This window comes from Homalodisca vitripennis, chromosome 2, assembly GCF_021130785.1.
Source record: "Homalodisca vitripennis isolate AUS2020 chromosome 2, UT_GWSS_2.1, whole genome shotgun sequence".
Classification (NCBI taxonomy): Eukaryota; Metazoa; Arthropoda; class Insecta; order Hemiptera; family Cicadellidae; genus Homalodisca; species Homalodisca vitripennis.
In genome coordinates, this window is record NC_060208.1 from 105,600,593 (window position 1) to 105,621,843 (window position 21,251).

Sequence of the window (21,251 nt, forward strand, 5' to 3'; positions counted from 1 at the left end):
TCTAGCTATGCATTTAAATGAATATGACTCTTTTTTTAATTACTTGTTCAATGTTTACCATCATTTTTACTTATGTTGACAATGTTGGGTACAAATATAGGTGTGAGGCCTCACCTTCGTCCTACATTTATCGTCATTCATCGTTTCTTCTTCAGAGCCTAGGTTGGCGTTACTCAGCATTTCAAATCTGTTGTGCAATTCAATAGGTCTAGCAGTTTTTGCAACGTACTCTGTAGGTCTACAAGGTTTCTTAACATCTGAAACGTTGGCTGTTGACAAATGTCTTTTGTTTCTAGTTGTTTCGATTTGCCACTCGTTTTGATTATTGACATCGTCATTAGAAATTAGTTTTTTCCTGAAATGATGTTCATTGTTTGCTTATTAGAACAATAATTGTGATCATTTAGTTATGGTATCAAAATCCAAACAGTTTGAGTTGTTTGAAGGGGCAAATTTTAAGTTGTCCATTACCTTCTCACTTGAAAAAACTACTAATAGTAAACAAACACTGAAAACAATTAAAGTTAACGGGTAAGATTAGTTGTAGGAAAAGTACTGGAAAAAAAAAGATTACGAAAAAAATCTAAACATTTTTATGTAAATTTATGAACAAAAATGTTTTAAGAACTGTTTTATATAGTTTTTTAACCACTAATTGGGTAAAAAAACTACATTTTAAATTAAAATAAAGGACACAACACTGAAACAGCACAGCTGGGGTTCACACATCGTCAACGTTTTTTACGTCAAAATTCAAATCTATTTTGTACTGGAATAGTGGAATATCGGAACGGAACGGAAAACATAAACAAAATCGTACTCTGTACTGTACTCTGCATATGCATATGGGGTTCTCTTATTTGATTTTGTTTAACTGTCAAACAAAATATGTATATTTTGAATCGAAAAACAAATGCTGTACACATAAAACCAAATTAAAAGCGTGAATATTCAATTTGATTACTGTGTTCTGATTTATTATTATGATCTAATCAAAAACAGTAAGTAAAGTTCGGAGGGAAGAATCTATAAGTTTAAATTTATTAAGTTCTTTTAATGGTTAATAGATAAATGTTTTAGTTTGTTATTTACAAATTATCGCCAGGTATTTTGTTGTATCAATCATGTTTTTATAGGCTGCTAAGTTGTATAAAATAGAAGTGCTTGTAAAAAATAAGATCAATTTTTATTGGTGAACTATATAAGTAACAATCAAAATAATAATAAGACTTGGTCTAAAACTTTTCTGAATGTCTCAAACAGATAGTTTATCCCAAGCCAAATTAGTATGGTAACAAATTGTGTGCTTTTTCAAATTCCTTTAGTCAGAGTAATACCAATAGGCCTAGATTTGTATTTATTTAAAATGCTATAAAATTGATGTTTATATTGACCTAACCATTCAGTATGACTTAAAAATTTATGTTATTATTTTTTCCAATTATTGTATTTATATTAGAAGTGATTTGATATAACCTCAATTGGATAATTCCAAATTTCAATACAGCCAACTGATACTAATCAAATAATTTGATTACAAACTAATTTAAATCAACTGAAAAGACATTTTTAAAGTAGAGGTAGAGGGTAGAGTGCAATAAGTGGACCCACTTAATATATTGCTTACTGTAATCATTGATACTTATAGGCTATCTAAAAAGAACTATTAATTGACAAAAACATATTTAAAATACTAAATAAAAGGTTATATTTAAAATAATTAATTTGATACACTTGAAATAATTGTATAAATAATAAAGATGCCATAACCATAAAACAACCAGTTAGGACATGTAATAGTAAAGACTTATTAAATAATGAAGATATCATACCAACAAAACAAACATACCAAGTAAAACACAGCTATATTTAAATTTTAATTTCTTTAGTTTCTACACTTAACCACGATCTTGATTTAGGGTAGGGTATGATAAGCGGACCCGGTTTTTTTATATCGAAGAATGTAATCATCGATACCTAATATTCGTATCTCTAATCCTAGACCATCAATCGATATAAAAGTATAGTCCTCAATAACAATCATATGTTTTATATTAAAATATTAATTTAATATTTACAGTGATTAAACAAATTATTATAACAAAAATGAGGAAAACTGAAGACAACCATATTTGCTCCTCTCACAGTTACAGTTGTTTCTTTCCCACAAATTTCGAATAATGGGTGTTTCGGTACAAGTCCAACATGTTGAAACCACGTAAAATATGTCTTGTCATTTTTCAAAGCAATGTTGTGTATTTTTTCTAAAATTGACTGCAATTTTTAATGATCAAATGTTACTTATGTAAAATTGAAATTTTACCTTACGTGTATTATTTGAAAGTGTTTACAGCTGTTGATATAGATAGGCCTAAGTTAACGGTTCAAAATAATTAATTAGTATCGATTGATTACATTGATGGTTATGATTAAGTAATATCGTTTGCCAATTTCGATATAAAAAACCGAGTCCGCTTATCATACCCTCCCCCTTGATTTATATCACTTTCAATTGTAAAACATTACATTTAGGCCCTACAATTTGAAAATGTGTTTACACTTCATAAGATGATTTAAATCGCAAGACCCTGTTTTTAAATAAAAAAAAGTCAATTTAGAAAAACTAATAGGATTTGCCATAGTTATTTTTTAATTACTTCTTTATTATTTAATTACTATTCATCACTATTTCTTGTCATTGTTGTTTGATGGTTATTTTTCTTTAATTAATTTATGAAAATGTCATTGTATATTAAATTCATTATTTTAATTACAAACATGTGATTTTTATTTAATACTGTAGATCCATTGGAATGGATTGATAGTACTATTAGCCTAGTCTATTATTAAGTACCAATGATTATATAATGCATTATAAAAATCTGGTTTACTTATTGTTCTCTGCTCCAATATTTAACCATAAGAATAGTAAAAATTTGTAAAATTATATTAAATTAACATCAAAATGTGTCTAGTGTGACAACAGAATTTTAATCTTTCAACCAAAATTTAGAATATATTGTTTTACTTCGTCACACATTCGGATTTTGATTGCTTCTCTGCATACATCATTGCCAGAATTTCTACCTTATTTTTACATCAATTTTTTTTACTTAGGTACTGAGAATATAAACAAAGGTCTATCACAAAATAACATCTAAAATATATTTCAAACCAGTTAAGTGTTCAGTGTTAGTACAGAATACAAAACATGTAATCATCAGTCAAATTTAAATTTTCTAAGTGAGGATTTTATTTACTATTTTATTTTTATATATTATATTTACTATTTTTAACGTATATAATAAAAACAGATTATAAATAGTCTTATTAATTGAAAAAAACATTTTTGTTTATTGAAAAATTACGAAACAGATATTAAATAAAACAAAGTAGGCCTTCCCGTTTACTAATATGAGTACTAGTACATATTCCTTAACACAAGAACATTTAATACTGAAAACGCAGTAGTATTTGTTCCTGTGTGCAATTTGTTGGTTCGGTTTTTATAAAACTGTACCTAATGTGTTTTAGGTTCTAACAGTGGTGATTAATTGTTTGTAAGTTACTCTTCTACTTTTCTATTATAAAATGGTATGCAGAACTGCATGATTAGTATAACTTCCAAGTATATGATTGATACAGTCTGAATTAAGTAATTACTACTTTTCTATCTTACTCACTTTTATAGTTTGAGCTTGTAAGACCTTTAATTTTATTTATATATGTATGTGATATTAATTCATATTAAATAGGTTGTTGAAAGATCATATGATCTATATAATGTAACACTCAAGTTTTATAATTCATTTATTGATTTTACTTTAATAACTGTAATATAATGAATAACTATACAATTGTTATATTAGGGTAGTAAACAATAAACAATAAGAAGTAACTAATATTTTGAGACTTTGAAAATGGCTATGAATATGAGGAAAATATGTAAGATATTTCTCACTAGTGACGAGATTTGTTTAAGTGACTTAACATGTGGGTTTGGCTCCTGGTAATACATGGGGATAATTCTCTCCTCCATTTCACAAAAGTGGTTACATATTGATATCAAGTTGGGCAAGTTATAAATATTGTAAGGTTTCATTGATATTTAAGTCTAGGCCATAGTTGGTTTTTTTGTCTTGTAATGTTATTGTAAGAAAATTTTATTGTGTACGAGATTCTTCTTGTTATGGTAATTTATTATAAGTCTTTATTGTGTACGATTTTTACATACGTCGAAGTTGATTATATATTGAATTGTTCAATAATAGCAATCGAATAACGAGTGTAGGTTGCTTATTAAAGTCTCCCCATTATATTATACAGATCACTAGTTATTAAAAAAAAACTATTTATTTAAGAAAAAAATTTAGTTATTCTTGAATAAGTTACGAGACGGACCAAAAAATTCCATGTCATAAGAATCTGTATCGCCAGCTGAAGTGTATATTATAGAGTGGTGATGCTTAGTAAAAAGCTAAGTATTGCAGGCACAGTGGATATATATTTCAATATACTTTATGGGAAACTTTATTGCTAACTAGTGTTTTATAAGTAAGTTAAGCAGCTTTTATTTTTATTTCATTCTTTCATTGATCATTGAATATGATACCCGTGAACTGTATAGACTCATTTCCCGTCTACAGGTATTTTTTCTAGTGGAAACTAGAGCAGTCTGCACCAAAATAGTCAATAGTGGATGATGCATCTGAATCCCCCTCTACACCCCATGCCCAACACTGTTGCCAGTGTTACTAGTGTAAAAATTACTAATCAGTTGCATTGTCTGTTGCAATAAACAGATACCATCAGTTGTTACCCTAAATAAAGTCATATAGTGTCTTAAATCAAAACAGGCAGCTATGCCATACTAGGAACAGCTGATAGTCAACAAGGATATGATAACACCGACTCAAATATCATTGGACTATTATATTGGTGCAGTCTGTTGTAGTTTCAATTTGTAAATATATATATATATATATATATATATATATATATATATATATGTATATATATATATATATATTGTTAACTTCACATGTAATTTTTCTCATAAATCAATAACTTTGAAAGTTACAATTTTATTTTGTATTGAAGTGGTGAGCCATTCCATATCAAATCAACACACCCAATTTACCTCACCATTTTATATTTTACAATTTGTTATACTCAAAGTGAGTAGTAAGACTAGAAGATAAATGCCAAATTTAAAATTTTTATCCAAACCGTTTCCAAAATATGGGTATGTAAAGTTTCTAAAAACTCACTAAAAACATAAATAGATGTTTTTGAAATTGCTCTAGGAGGTCTCCAAATTGGCCTAAAGAGCTGGAAGGCAATAGTCGTTTGCAGCATTTCATATTGTCTTTCCAGTATTATTTAACACTACACACATAATAATAGAAAAATTTGTCAAAATAAGTTTGAAATTTTTAATTGAATTCTTTTTAACATATAGCCAATATAACATTTTCTAAACTTTACCTTTAATACTTAGTACTATTGTAAATCTATATATATAAAAGAAAGTCGTGTTAGTTACACTATTTATAAGTCAAGAACGGCTGATCCGATTTTGGCTGAAAATTGGTAGGGAGGTAGCTAAGAACTGGGAGAAGGACATAGGATACTTTGTATCCCGTTCCCGATTCAGGATTCCGCCCCACTGGTCTCTAAAAGTTACAGAAATACCCGTAAGAAATGCATTGCAGCAAACATATGTTATTAAAGTGAAAGAGCCTGTTCAAATTTAATCAGCTGTTCTTTGTAAAACATATATAATGCGACAAAAGAAGTATATGTTTATATAATTTAATTACCATTTTTAATTTCTTTACATGTATAGTTTGAAAGCATAGAGTAATCTTAAAAAAACCAGCAAATTTTGTTTCAAAACTGTTTCTGCAATCACTGTTAAGCATAGACTTTACTATCCAGATAATACAATTCAAATTTTAATTTTTTTACAATTCAAAGCAATTATCTCTGCATCTCCAAGTCAGATACGTACATTATTTGCTATCATCATTTTGACGTGCTTTCCATTGAACCCATCTAACCTGTGGCACAAATACAAGGATAATATGGCAAAGATATTTTACATCAAATTCGTGTCAGTTCAAGAAAATTCTGATCTTGAAATGAATGAGAAGATACATCATCGGGCCTTGCTCTTGATCAAAGACATGTGTTATCTCATGTGCGATAGTTTGTTAGCCACGTTAGGAATGCCAGCGCCAAATCGTGAAATGAATGACGCATTTAATCGAGAATTGGAACAGGAAACGTGAATATGATTACTAGGAATTAGATTTTAGTAGTTCAAACGAATGTACCCCTGATCAATCCCCAACCAAAGGAAGTTTATGATACACTAATGAAGGAAATTGATGATGGAAACGGTCGTTTATATTTCCTGGATGCCCCTTGTGTAAGACGAAGTTTTAGCCACTGTTCGTGCAAGATCCAACATTGCGGTTTGCAGTTGCTTCTTCTGGAATAGCAGCCACATTGCTAGAAGGATGTCGTACGGCACATTTTGCATTAAAATTTCCGTTTTTAAATCTTCAATCTATTGAAGAACCAAACATGCAACATTACAAAGCGCTCCGCTATGGCCAAAGTTTTATCAGAATCGAAGATCATCATCTGGGACGAATGCAAAATGGCGCATAAACGTGCATTGGAAGCACTTAACCGAACATTGCAAGATCTACGTAATAACTCGAGATGTTTTGGAGGCTTGATGATTTTACTGTCTGGCGATTTCCGCCAAACATTGCCAGTAATTCCAAGATCGACTGCTGCCGTCAAAATAAACGCTTGCCTCAAATCATCGAATCTATGGCGCTATGTTAAGAAACTTCAGCTGACAACAAACATGAGAGTTGTATTGCTGAACGATACATCTGCTGAAGATTTCTCCTGAGTAATTGCTGACTATCGGTAATGGTCGAGTACCTGTCGACGAATTGAGCGGATTGATTTCATTCCCTCCAAATTTCTGTAACTTTGTCTCATCGAGAGACGAACTCATCAACAAAGTATTCCCAAACATCATTACTAACCTCAAAAATAATGAATGGTTGAGTGAGTGAGCAATTTTGGCAGCTAAGAATAAAGATGTAGATGAATTTAAATTACATAATTCAGAATGATATCCTTGGTACACTGCATTCTTTAAAATCTATTGACTGTGTAACAAATGAAGATGATGCCACCAACTGTCCAATTGAATTTTTAGACTCCTTGGATGAACCTGGCTTACCACCGCACAATTTTATGACTAAAGATTGGTTCCGTAGTAATCATGCTTCGAAACTAAACCAACCAAAAACTGTGCAACAGAACAATGTTTGGTGGTAAGTAAATTGATGAACAATTTGATTTACGCCACAATATTCAAAGGAGAATTCAAAGGCAAGGAAGTTCTCCATTCCAAGGATCCCAACCAACATGACATTTGAGTTTAAATGGCTTAATCTCGAACATCCATGTTTTTCTCATGGCCAATATGTGGCATGTTCACGGGTCGGAAGAACCTTCCGCGTTATTTTTTTTCATGCCTAATAAAAAAAAAACAAAAAATGTACTTTATCACAGGGTGCTACAGAAAATGGCAAAAAAAGAATCATTGAATAATTATATTTTTTTATTTACAAAATTATCCTAATTTAAAAAGAAAAAAATGTGATATTGCCCTTAAGGCGGAACGAAGTTCGCCGGGTCAGCTAGTTAAATAGTAAAATATATAAAAATGGAATGAGAATGGGTTCATAGTTAAAAAAACATATTTCTAACAACTTGTTTTCTAAGTACCTTGTTTTCACTGAATACTATTTATAAAACTGGTAGTTATTAATAACAACACTTTTCCAGTATTTATTTATTTTTTGGGACAAGGTCTTTCAAAACCTAAGGTTTTATTGTCAGATGACTCCACAAATTAAAAAAATAGTCACAAATGTTTAAAATCTTTAAAATTTGTTATTTGTTATTTGAGTTTTTCCAAACATTACATAATATAAAGTAGGCTATTTAAAATATTTCAGTAAGTGATTGTTACACTTGTAAATTTACTGACAAAATATTAATGAATGGTGATAGTTAAAACATAGAAAATAATATTATATTAGCCTAGCTTATTTTTTAATAATGTTGTACAGCTAAAGAAACAACACATTACACATTAAGGATATAAACGGTTATATTGTATCAAATATACATAATTTAACAATATCCTGGAAAAAAATTGAGTAAAAGTAGTATTTCCTTAGAAATAGTTTTTTTTTTTTTTTCATGATTAACTTAAATAATGTAATTTGATGTGGGATTACATTACTTCCACCAATATGATCTTCCAGTCAGGGTAATCAGATTTTTCTTTTGTAATAATGTCCACAATGTGCTCCCACAGGTAAATCATTCTCCTACTCTATATATGTAGATATCCTGTGGTTATAGATTGTGTATGTTATCACAAAGTAATTCTAGATATCGTGACTGGGAGAATCTAAATCTTGCTGAAAGTGATATAGGCCAAACACAACTGACATTTTTTTTAAATTTAGTCTTTATAAACTATTTTTATGAAATCTACTTTTCTAGGGATATAATGCAGCTGTTTTTATCTTTAGTACCCATTATTGGTGTTGTTTTTATCTATATAAGTTACAGAATAACTAGTATTAGAAAAAGCATCTTATATTCTTAATTTTAACAAAGAACTTATTATCTTCCCTTATTTATGTTTAGCAAGTCAATTTACAACAGTAATAACCATTTATTGAAATAATTGGAATATCCTACTTAAAATATGTACTTTTTCAAAATGACATCAAATCAAAAATACAAATGTTTCTTATGCTTCTTATGAAAAATAAGTCACATATTATTTTTTTTTTAATCATGAACCCATTCTCATCCCATATTTATATTCTACTATGTAATTTACAACAGTAAAATGTTATAATTTTATATAAAGTGTTATATAAAGCATTAGCAAGAGCATAAATATGTTGAAATGACACCTCTAGTCTCTAGGTCAATTAGGTGAGCTCCCAGAGCAAATTTCAAAAGTGTCTCTTCATATCTTGTTGGTGAGTTGTTGGAAACTTTACCAAAAATATCTGTAATATAGGCTATCAGTAAATACCAAAAATACCATGAAATATATCTGTATTTCGGAAATGGTTTGAGATAAACATTAAGAATTTGGTATTTTCTTAGTCTCAGTACTCATTATGAATATACCAAGTTTTAGCAAAATATAAAATAGTGAAGTAAAATTTGTATCTAAACTGTGTTAATTTGTCATGTTTTTGATTTTAAACAAAGTTTTACAATAAGTAATTAGGCTACAGTAATATTGCACCAAGTACTGTTCAGTACTTAAATTGCTTTTTAAAGACCGATAACATCTTTTTCAGATTATGACAGATGAGGGCAGTGAAAACAATGATTTCTCCATTGTTCAAAAATATCTGTTTCCTGCACAACCTGTGTCAAAAGACGGGTAAGTGTTAGTTTTGCAACATTTGCTATTAACTATTGGATGTATTTACCAAGCTTTATGTACTATTTGTGTGATAGTCGGGTACTACAGATCCACTACTTTATGTGGAGAGGAAAACCTTTGTTATAAAGCTACCTATCTTAGAATACACCTATCTTTATTCAGTGGCAGTTGGGTTCTATAGACCTATCACTCTATAAGGAAGACAAAACCTTTTTTAGTACTTAAAATTCACCTATCAATCTTTATTCTTGCGACAGTCAGATTCAACAGACTCGCCATTCTATATTGGAGAATGAAACATTGTCTAGTAGCTAGAATACTAGAAAATGTTTATTTTCTACTGACGTAACAATCATTATTCTGTGACAGTCATGCTCTATAGCCATACCACTATATACCAGAGAACAATACTTATTCTAGTACTTAGAGTAGCCATAACAATCATTGTTCTGTGACAGTCGCGTACTGCAGATCCACCACTCTATACCAGAGAGCAAAGGTCCGAGTGTGCGATTTACTGCGGCCTCCTTCGATCTCACAGGAGAAAGGGTAGCAGTTTCAGATCCATTGGGTAATGCTTACATTGTGGATCTGCAGTCAAACAAGTGAGTAACCCTCTAAGTGTGATGTTATTATTGTCTTAAAAAAAGGTTCTTTGTCAACTTTTAAGATCTACCTCAGAATTTTATGAATGCCCAATTAAATGAAAGACAGAACTTTGCCTTTTATGGAGGCGATAGGCTGAAGCCGTTATTCCCACCTCCATCACAGGCACAAGTCTGAGAGGTTTCTTTCCATTGTTTATTATTTTCTTCTCCCAGTATGTATTAACTTTATACATTCATACACAATCCTCTACCTATCACTCTACCTCCCCACAGCACCCTTAGAAATGTGTATTTTCAGGTATTTTCCTTTATTCTTTCTTGTTTATTTTGGAATTTACAATGCATTTAATTGAGATCCTTTAATCTACAAATTTGTTTTGCCTCTTTACAGGTTTTTTAATATACTTGCATTTTTTTAATGAAAAATGAAATTTCCATTCAAAAATAATTTTTAATGCCGTTATTAGTCAAAATAAGCTTGGATCAGCTAGCTGTTCCTTTTGTCATAACTTATAACACCAAGTGAATTGCAGGAGGAAGGGTTACATAACCTGTCAACTAACTGTTCATGTTTACTGTTTTTTAATAACTCTGTGTGAACTGGGTAATTGTTTTTTGTTGTGATTTGTGTGTTGTGTATTAACCAGTTTTAACTACAATTTGACTGATTCAATTTTACACTCTTGTCTGATGATGAAGTATTAACTTCAATAAATGATATAACTAGTGTCAAGATCATATTGGTTGTTTTTTAATTTGACAGAGGTAAGGATACCCAATTAATTTTAATTTGTCTTCTTTTTTGCTCTTATTTTTGCAATCCTGGTGACTGAACTTCATCCAATTGCAGCATGATTGAACTTTTACAGCTGTAACATTCTGCCAAGGATATATAAGCGTTGAAGACTGAAATGGTTTACCTTACATCTTCTTCCATATAAATAAATAAATATCTTTATTCTCCTCATGAAGTCATACTTTACAAAACATATTTAGCATTTTTGAATCTCAAAACAATGGAATAGTAAAATTATACATATTCTAAGACCCAGGCTGACCTCAAAAGGAAAATAATAGGGCCCCTAAGGCTACTAATTAGCCCATCTAGGGGTTCCATCATAATAATTATAACTATTAAAAATTAATATATCTAGTCTTTGTGTTGCTAACCCGTACAAAATGCTCAGATATGAGATGAACTCTATTTCCAGCATTTCCTCCTCCACCTCTAACATTCTTCCATTTATGCTTATTTTCAAATTACTTTAAAAGAAATAGAAGGAGGTTTCGAAAATAGTAGACAATCGATATAAATACATCTATAACAGCTGTGTTCATTTTGAAGCTAAAGTGAAAAATTCCAATAAAAGTTTCCCACTACAAAACTAAAAATTTTCTCATACTAATTAAAAATTCAACCACATTTAAGCTAGATAGCTGTAAAAAAATATTATAATTTATTCATTTTTAAGAGATTTAGGATAATGTGATACTTTTACAAATATAAATAGTTTAAATTGAATTTTTTTTTTTTTAAGTTGATCCTGTAGAACCTTCCTCCTTAACATCCAATTTATTTAAATAGGAATATTTATAGAAAAATTAGAAGAAAATGAGTAATAATATATGAAAACTACTTGTAACATGTTTTAGAGGCTAATATTTTTACCTCTCCAGGATTTGGTGTTAAAGCGAACACAAAGTTCATTTTTCTTTGTAAATCATGTAATACATTAAAAATTAGGTCAAATTATGAAAATTTTAATTTATTTATTGTATTTTTTATAGAGTTATTTGCCTACTTTAGTAAAATGTGTAAATGTGTGTACTTCGAAGTGACTTTGCTCCATTTTCAGTTAATACAACCTTGCAGGTCATCACAAATATTACCCCAGGGAAAAATGTTCATCTGGGGCTCCAAACACATTATTACCTGGCAGAAAATCAATTCAGATTATGCAAATAAGGATGAACCATAAAACATATAGGTAACATAATGATTGTGTATTTTCATTTGTATTTCTGTAGAAGGAATTGATGGATGAGCAGAAAAGGTGAAAAATACTATATTTTTAACTATGGAACATTTCTACAGATTCTGGAAGCTCCCAGTGGTCCCAGGATGTTATTTATTGACATATTCTCGTTACTTGCCCAGAAAACAAGACCTACTGTTTGCAAGAGTCTGTGGCCCTTTGCATTTTATCAATGCAGGTAAGTTTATGTCAATACTACACTGTAGTGATATGGCTTATTATTTTTCATGAGTATTCTACCCTTAGCGAAACTATGGTGGGAAGGGTTGATTCAATGTGATTGTGATTTCAACTCCATATTACTCCTTCCGCTTCGTGGAGCATCTGAAATCTGACACTGTGACATACTTGACTCCTGGAATCTGGTATCAACGTCCGTCTGAAGAGATAAAATAAGTCAGTGATGAAGAAACTGCAAATGAACTTTACTCTGCATCGATTGACCTCAGAGACGACTAGATTACAAAAGAAAATGTAATATAGATTATATGTTCTCATAGTCTCATCAGGTGTTCAATTAAATGCATTATGATTTTTAGACTCGTAGCACTAAGTGGAAGGTGAAATGGAGCTGAACTCAACCATCACATATTTCACCCAATCAGACAATAACTTCTTAGGAACTGTGAGTAATCATGTTTTGAGTTTTAATCTTAAAACCATAATTAGAGATACTTCAGTTGAGTTAAAGGTCTTGAAGGGTCCATATAACCTCTGGGAATTTCACTATTTGTGCTTGTTAGATTTCATCATTCTTGTGATCTTGGGTGCCTGTCTAGGTATCTCTGATATTCAAAATAATATATAGAGAGTTTATTTTGAGCTTCTTCATCACCAACTTTTTCGTATCTCTTCAGACAAACACGACTCCAAATCACAGGAGTCAAGTTTGTGACAGTGTGAGATTTCAGATGCTACACTAAAAGGAGATGAACTGGAGTTAACCTTAACATTCACATATCATTAAGGTTAAGACCAAAATCATAAGGCCTAGTCCTAGTGCTCAATCCTGGGATAGCAGTATATGTTCAAATAAAAATGGAGATTCTTTTATTGAAAGATATCATAAATACACTCTCGTCCCAAGTTTCCTTTAAATTGTGTACATTAATAGACAATAGACAAATTCTTTATTGACATATTCAGTTGAGAATAGTACATTGCGTCATATAGTATAGATCATATTTCTATTTAAATTAAATTATTTAAGAATTCACTTTCTGAATAAAATGGTGTTTCTTGTAGCCAGTTGGTCAGTGCATTTTTAAAACGTTTTGGTGGTTCTTTTCTTAGAGGTTCTGGAAGTTTATTGAAGTAAAGAGCTCCTTTGTATGACGGCTTCTTTTCAGAGAGTGGTGGACTGGTTCTGTAAAGTTAAGTCCCGACCTGAGTCTCTCTCAGGTGGTGGACTGGAAGAGTAAAGTTTAAAGCATTACGAGTGTGGTGGTGGTGGAAGTCTCTGTTTCTGGTTTGTCCTGAGTTGACAGCATGCAGGATCACTTCTTGAATGTAGAGGTTTACTATGGTGAGGATTTTCAGTTGTTTGAATGCTTCACGGCAGCTTTCTTGAAACTGAAATGAAATGAAATATGCCTTTATTCAAGAGGCGGAGTTAGGGCTATTTAGCCCTCTCTACCACTCAACCTCAAACTGAAACTGGAGTCCTGCTAGGCATCTTATTGCTCGCTTTTGCTGTTTGAGGACTCTCTCCATGTTGCATTTGGTAGCACCTCCCCACACAGCTATGCCGTATCTGAGATGTGACTCAAACAATGAAAAGTAAGCAATTTTAGCTGAATTTTTGCTGCTGATTTGTTTTATTCTGCGTATTACATAGATGCTGGTGCTTAGTTTTTTGCAAAGCTGTTCGATGTGTGGTTTCCAGGTTAAGTGTTCATCAATTAGTATACCAAGGTGTTTTGTTTGATTTTTTGGTTCTAGGTTGGAAAATTTGTGTTTTTGTGTTTTGTAGAAAAATTTATTTGGACGGTTTTACTATTGTTTAATACCAAATTGTTTGAGTGGCAGTACTGTTTAGTTGTGTTTAAAGTGGTGATTAGGTTTTCAGAAAGTTCTTGACTACTTTTGTTGGCTATAGTAATGACAGTGTCATCTGCATACATAACTGTGTGGCAGAGGCGTCCCAAGTAATTGGGCAGATCGTTAGTGAGAAGCAGGAATAAGACTGGACCCAGTACCGATCCTTGTGGCACTCCCAGCTGTACATTGGTAGCTTGTGATTGGGCTTTTTGTAATAAGTTGTTCTTGGTATAGTGAATTTCTACTAACTGTTTCCTGTCATTTAGGTAACTCCAGAACCAGTCTGCTGCCTTTCCTTTTATACAAGTTCTTTAGTTTTTTAATGAGTACTTTGTGGTTTAGACAGTCAAACGCTTTTGTAAAATCAAGGAATAGACTGGTAGCAATGCAGCCTTCTTCTAATTGGTCTATGACATGTTCTACAAGTTGTATTAGGGCCGTGGCTGTGGATCGACCTTTTATAAATCCATGTTGATTATTAGTTAAGAGGTTATTGTGTGCAAGGTGTTCCATTAGTCTTTTCAAAACAACTTTTACAATGATTTTTGAAAATGTAGATATTAGTGAAATGGGTCTGTAGCTGCTCATGTCAGTGGTGGGTCCTTTTTTATATTTTGGGTATACTTTGGCTATTTTTAGTTTGGTAGGAAAAATTCCCTGTTGTAGTGATCTGTTTACAATGTGAGTAAGGGGACCGGATAGTTCTTTTTTACAGGTTTTAGCTAATTTTGATGAGATTTCGTCTGTGCCAGAAGAGGTTCTTGGTTTTAAAGAGTCTATTGCCTTCTCTATTTCATTTATTGTTGTCTGTTTAAATTGGAAAGAATTGTTTATAAGTGGTGGTGGTGGTGGTGGTGGATCCTGTTGTGGTGGATTAAAGTCGTTACATAAAACTAATGGTAATTCACAATATAATGATTTGATCATACCTAAAACATTTTCCAAGAGTTCAAAAAACTTCAAAAGTTCTCTCTGTTATGCAGTGTGTGTATATGTTAATTAAAAAAAATTCGAACTTAGTTCTATTGCTAGTTATAATGGCTCCAAAACACCCAAAAACATCTTCAACTGAAGACTATATATATATATATATATACATTAAATTGTATAAATTAAATGGCAATAGCCTTATTTAATTTCAATAAACATTGAATCATATATATATATATATATATATATATATATATATATATATAAAGATAACAATAGAACTACAACAAATGTTGTTGCACACATGTACCAGCTAACGAATTTTCCCGTATGAATATTTACTATTAATAGCATATCTTCATCATTAATTTAAAAAATATTACATTTCTTTCAATAGTGTAAAATATTAAAATTAATTTAACATAAAATTTTACAAAATGTTATTGCTTAGATAGAAAAGATCAGAAGTAACACTTCTATGAGTATCATTTACTGTATTACAAACAGTGCCAACTCTTCTCTTTATATGTTCTTGACAAGATCTCCGTACGCAAAGGCCTTTGGTCCTTGATCTAAGCAGAGGAAAATTATAAACGTACATTTTTCAATGCGTAGGAGTTCTCGAAATAATAATAGGCCTATATTCATTCTAGGGAGACTGGAAATCAATGTAAAATTTCAGTACAATCGGTTAAATAGTTGCATGAAAACAAAACAAACGAACAAAGCCATTTTCATATTTGTAATATTATTAGGATTTGTAAAGTTTGTGTTTGTTATATAAGTAAGAAATCTAAATTTTTTAAGAAATAATTGAGATTTATCTTAGACCTAAGATTTAGACTGCTTAACTTTAAAATTAGGAGATAACGATTTCAATATTCTTAAATTTATTAGAATTAAATTAGGTTCACCTACAGGAATCGTCTCATTCATGTTTTAATGGTTGATTTCAAAGAAATAAAGATTCTGATGCCTGAAATGAAGTCCAGGTTTTGTTTTTAAATGATATATTATTTTTTTAAGTTTTCGTTTTAAGTCACAATTTTTGAAATGATTTTTGTTGTGTTGAATCGCATGTGCAGATAATGGTCTCTCATTTTGTAAAGCCAACTTTATAGGCCTGTTGAGCACCCATGCTTGTAATGAAGTCAGGTAGACAGTTGCAGGGGTTTGGGCGCAGGGTTGCAGCCTTAGAAGGATTTATGATCAAGGGTTGCAGTGAGCAGCTATGGCAAGTGTGCTCACATGTGCGTGTGTTTGTTAACATTGCTCCATTGTTTAACAGTTCTAAACTGCGCACTTTGCACTAGTTCTTCGACACTCAGCTTGGTGCTGCTCGCCGGTCACTAATAGCATGTGTTTCTAGCGTTAGCTGCTAGGTGGCACATACATCAAGGGATTACAAACGGACACAACTTATAGCATTGAAAGGGATGTCTTCACAGAAGGATTCATAATAAAGGCTTATGTACTATATTATGATCTGTCAAACCGGGTGGGTGTCAGATCTATATTAGAATGTAGATTGCCACTCCCGAATTAATTCAGATCGACATTATAATGTCGATTGCCAGTTCCAGAATTAATGAAAAAAATACTTTTTTCCAATGAAATTATATCATAGTTTTCAATTAATTTGTTTACAGACTAAAAATCTACTCATTAGGCTTTTGTAGTGAGTTTTTCCAAGGACAATAAAATGGCATTATAGAACAATTAACCTAGTTTTAATTTCCTGCACTAATAACGAATTATTAAAGGATTTGCATGTTTCAGAGAGTGGAGAGATAATTTGTGACCTCTTAGGTCACAAGAAGGCACCTTTGAGTGCTTCTTTTGCTGAAAATGAGCCTTTTTGTGTGTCTGTCTGCTCAAGTTCAGCCATCATCTGGGATCTGAGATCTAACACTTTGCTTCATCAGCTAATATTGCGTTCATCCATCGCCATAAAACAGGTGACACAAGTTACTGTTCCACTCTAAACTAAATGAGATATGAGTGTTGATTTTCTTCCAACTTCCAATAATAATACTGATAGGAATAATTAAATTTAATATGTTTACTACCACAGAAGAACTATAACATAGAATGACAATACTCTATTAACATTATGTATAGAAATTAAAGCCAGATTTACCATCCTGGTGCTATATAGAAAACATAAAGAACGACTTGGAATTACTGTAGTTGTGAATTACTGGAACTAATGAAGTTAAGTAAATCCACTTTTAGCAAATTTCTCTACATGAAAGGAAATTTTTAGTTTCTTATCGTCAAGTTTTTCAAAATTGCTCTTCTTAATTTTATACTTTGGCATGAACAACTGGGTACCACATCTTCAAAAACTTCATTATTTATAATATCATATATTGTTAATCAGCTGATTATCTTCAAGTGTCTGCAGTGACCAAGATTCAAATATCTCTCCAGCTTAGTCAGAAGTAAGCTGGATGTAATGTGTGACTGTCATCTTGCAATGTCGAAATAAAGGTGGGTTATTAATTTAGACGGTAAATTTATACAACACTAATTTTTACGTTTTATTTTTGATGATTAACTTGGTTTATCTAGAGGCTCAGTTAACTGGGATGTGGATAATTGCGAGTCTGCTGTATTTTGTATTCATAGTTTTTATTTTAATTCCTCTATTTAATGATGTTGCAGCATCATTGACATAGGTTTTCCACTCATAGTAACAGGTTCGTTTCCCAGATCTGCATTGGTCACTACACCATTTGGAAAGTTTGTGTTATTTTCCATTGTTCTAGGTTCATTAGTGCCTCCTTGACTTGTATTAAATTGTCGTGATGCTTTATTAGGTTCAACATGAACTGCATTCTTATATTTTTACATGAATATTTAAATTATTTGATTTTCTTACCTCACTATTTAATGCAAGACTACTCAACAAAATCATATCTATTTGACATATCTACAATAACAAGTGGGTGTTCTATTTTTCATTTAGTACATGTGTAATGTTGGTTGTAATTTTATTAATTTCATTTTTTAGCTGGACGTGTAAAAACAAATTTTACCAGAAGACTGCAGAGAATCAAACTTAAAAACCACAACTTTTACATTGCATAGAACTATAAAAGTGTTTATCTTTGTATATTCAGAGAAAGCTATTGTTCAGGTTAGATTTATGCTGACATCAAACAAATTCTTTGACTTGTTTGATGATAATACAGTTAATGTCTGGAGACTGGACGACTTGGAATTTGTTAAACAAATTCTACCAGAAGACTGTGGAGAATCAAACTTAAAAACCACAACTTTTACATTGCATAGAACTATAAACGTGTTTATCTTTGTATATTCAGAGAAAGCTATTGTTCAGGTTAGATTTATGCCGACATCAAACAACATCTTTGGCTTGTTTGATGATAGCACAGTTCACGTCTGGAGACTGGACGACTTGGAGTTTGTTAAACAAATTCTACCAGACGAGTGCGGAGGACCAAACATAAAGACGATAGCTTTTACAAGGTAACTTCTTATTTTTAGTAAATAAGTTTGGTGTTTTATACAGGGAAAGAGTTGTTATAGGGAAAGTAAGTTTAAGTAGGGACTTGGCTACAAGGGAAATGATGAATTTCGCAGATCTCTGTAATGGAAAATAAGTAGGCCATTACTATACTGAGTGATAAAAATATTTTTTGTGGTACTTCCAAAATCTTAAATGGCATTTCCTGTTTTGTTAGTGACTATCTCCCTCCTTCATAGCTTAGTGGCTCTAACAAAGTACGAGCTCCTCGTTTTCATCCAAAGGTATACATAATACATAACCTAATCTTCACTGTAGCTTAGGGGTAAGGCTGCAGATCTCTAACCAAGGGGTTACGAGTTCAATTCCCGAGGAGGACCATTTTCCTTTAAAAACTCTTAGTATAATCAATTAAAATGTAAAATACACTTAGGTTAAACATGTAATTAGCCCTAAAATTAAAAAAAAAATAAACAGTAGCAGTCGTGGGACTGCCGATAGAAGTGAAAACGGAACTATTAAGTTGAGAGTAATTAACAATACGTTATAGTAGCAGTACATCTGTAATTGTAAATGTGACGCGTTTTTAATTTTCCAATTTTAAAATCCACGAAAAAATATTATCAAATAACTAGAAATCTATTTTACCACGCTAGTAAGATAAATCTTATACCGTAATAATACTCATTTCATGATGAAGAGGTTAAATATTAAAAACATAATTAAAATGAATAATGCTAAATTTTAAATACAAATATTCGTACAAATATTAAAAATGTTTAAAAATATATTCGTTGTTTTCATTATTCATTTATCTGTATAAAAATATGTTGTAATTGCTCAATATTAATAGTTAGTTAAACATAGAATACAAGTGAGTAAACACCGAGTGAACAACAGTGAGTTGAACACCGTTGTAAATAATACAGTTATTGCTACGGATAAAGTATATAATTGCAATAACAATTAAACCCACAATATTTTTAAAATTAATAAATTAGTTAAATTAACTTGGTTCTTTCGTAAAGGTATTTTTATTGCACAATAAACTAATTTATTGAGTTAATACGGTATCAGTGAGCCAATGCGCCAACTACAGTTCCGGCAGAAACGTTCACTCATCACTTCATACGCTACTACAGGCTAAACTAAACTTCCAATAAAAAAATGATAAATTACAAAAAAAAATATTCATCTATTTTCACACAACTTTCTCGCTGACAAATTTTATCTGACCAAAAAATATAAAAAATCCTCGCTTACTACTTTTTACTTGTCATTGTAAACGCTATGTAAAATGTCAACAATAATCAAAATTATTTCGAAATTTTTTTAATATTTAAAAATGTAACCAATAGATTGCCAATATTAAGAGCTTTAATTTGACGCATCTTACAGAATTGTACGATATTGGCTTCACTTTTAAATCGCGAGAGGAAGCCGTAAAGGTCACTGATTTTCGCAGTCTGTTTTCATACTCCGCTGGGACAGTTTTTAACACAGCGAGACTGACTTTTTCATGCAGGTTAGTAGTCCGCGGCCAAGTCTACGGTTAAAAAACACAGCGAGACTGACTTTTTCATGCAGGTTAGTATCATTAGCATGTCGTGACGCGAACCGAGGATTTTACCCTCTACCAAAACGCTCAACGCGCCTAAAGAAGTTTTCACTTCAAAAATCAAATTAACTTTATTTGCTTGTGTCCCACAGAATGTTCTTGTTATGTTTTTGTAAAATTCAAGCACTATAAGATCCAAAACTGGTCAGAACATTCTCTGGTCAACACTGGCTTCAATTCTTTTAGTAAAACCCATCCAGGATATTTTTCACATAAGAAAATATGTCTGGTACTGGAGTTCGACACCTTTAGTCAGCTGTTATGTGCCTAGACTAGTTATGAGTTCAGTAGACCTCAAAAGTTAACTTGATCCGTCATTCATTAGTAGAATAATCTTGAGGAAAATCTATTGGAATGGAAGGCATAATAACTGTTTATTTGACTCTATGTGCAAACATTTACAGACTGTGAGTACAAAACATTTAATTAAGAACATTTTTGTTAATTTCAGTTATTCTATCTGCCAGAATCAAACTGTATCTTTGTTTATTCTTGAATCCATGTGAGTTCCTGTTAGTCAACTTTCAAAAGAAGTGATGCTCTTTGTACCTGACCAGTTCAACCAAAACAGACAACAATAGTTAAGAAAATGAAAACTGTTTTGTATAATATATGTTGGCCCTTTTGATATATTTAATGTTGGAAAACATCAAACAGGGCTTGCTGACAGTTTCTAAAGGATTTTAGATCGATTTGTTATTAGAATTTATTTCAACAATCCTGGTATCCACAAATATTGCAGAAATGGACGAGGACTAGTGGTGGGAGGACAGACTGCCACACTTGCTGTGTTTCTTGTAGACAACTGGACACTGCAGAAGCTGATAGCTTTGCCAGAGAACTGCAAGGCAGTAAAACACTTGGAATTTGTTCCACAACTCTTTGATGGTGGGGCAAACAAGGTATAATTGTTTATTTTGTTTAATCATTTAATAAACGGTTTTAAACTGAATATGTAAAGCTCACTATATTACTGTCACACTAGTTACTGATTTTTTGTATCACT

At 31.4% G+C, this 21,251-nt stretch overlaps 1 protein-coding gene across 1 annotated transcript; it reads left to right on the forward strand.

Moving 5' to 3' along the window:
* The first annotated feature begins 807 nt into the window (after positions 1–807).
* Positions 808–21,123, forward strand: LOC124354505 (TBC1 domain family member 31-like). Its single transcript, XM_046805017.1, has 7 exons — positions 808–1,001; positions 9,432–9,517; positions 9,979–10,125; positions 12,224–12,342; positions 16,914–17,092; positions 18,486–18,629; positions 20,988–21,123. The coding sequence occupies exons 2-6, from the start codon at positions 9,435–9,437 to the stop codon at positions 18,522–18,524; spliced, it is 567 nt and encodes a 188-aa protein (XP_046660973.1). The 5' UTR covers positions 808–1,001; positions 9,432–9,434; the 3' UTR covers positions 18,525–18,629; positions 20,988–21,123.
* The last annotated feature ends 128 nt before the right edge of the window (positions 21,124–21,251 follow it).

Coding starts and splice junctions, on each gene's coding strand:
- LOC124354505 (XM_046805017.1), top strand. CDS start 9,435: ATGACAGATGAGGGCAGTGAAAACAATGATTTCTCCATTGTTCAAAAA. Junction 12,343..16,913: donor TTTGCATTTTATCAATGCAG/GTAAGTTTATGT, acceptor TGCATGTTTCAG/AGAGTGGAGAGATAATTTGT. Junction 17,093..18,485: donor CATCCATCGCCATAAAACAG/GTGACACAAGTT, acceptor TGTTCAGGTTAG/ATTTATGCCGACATCAAACA.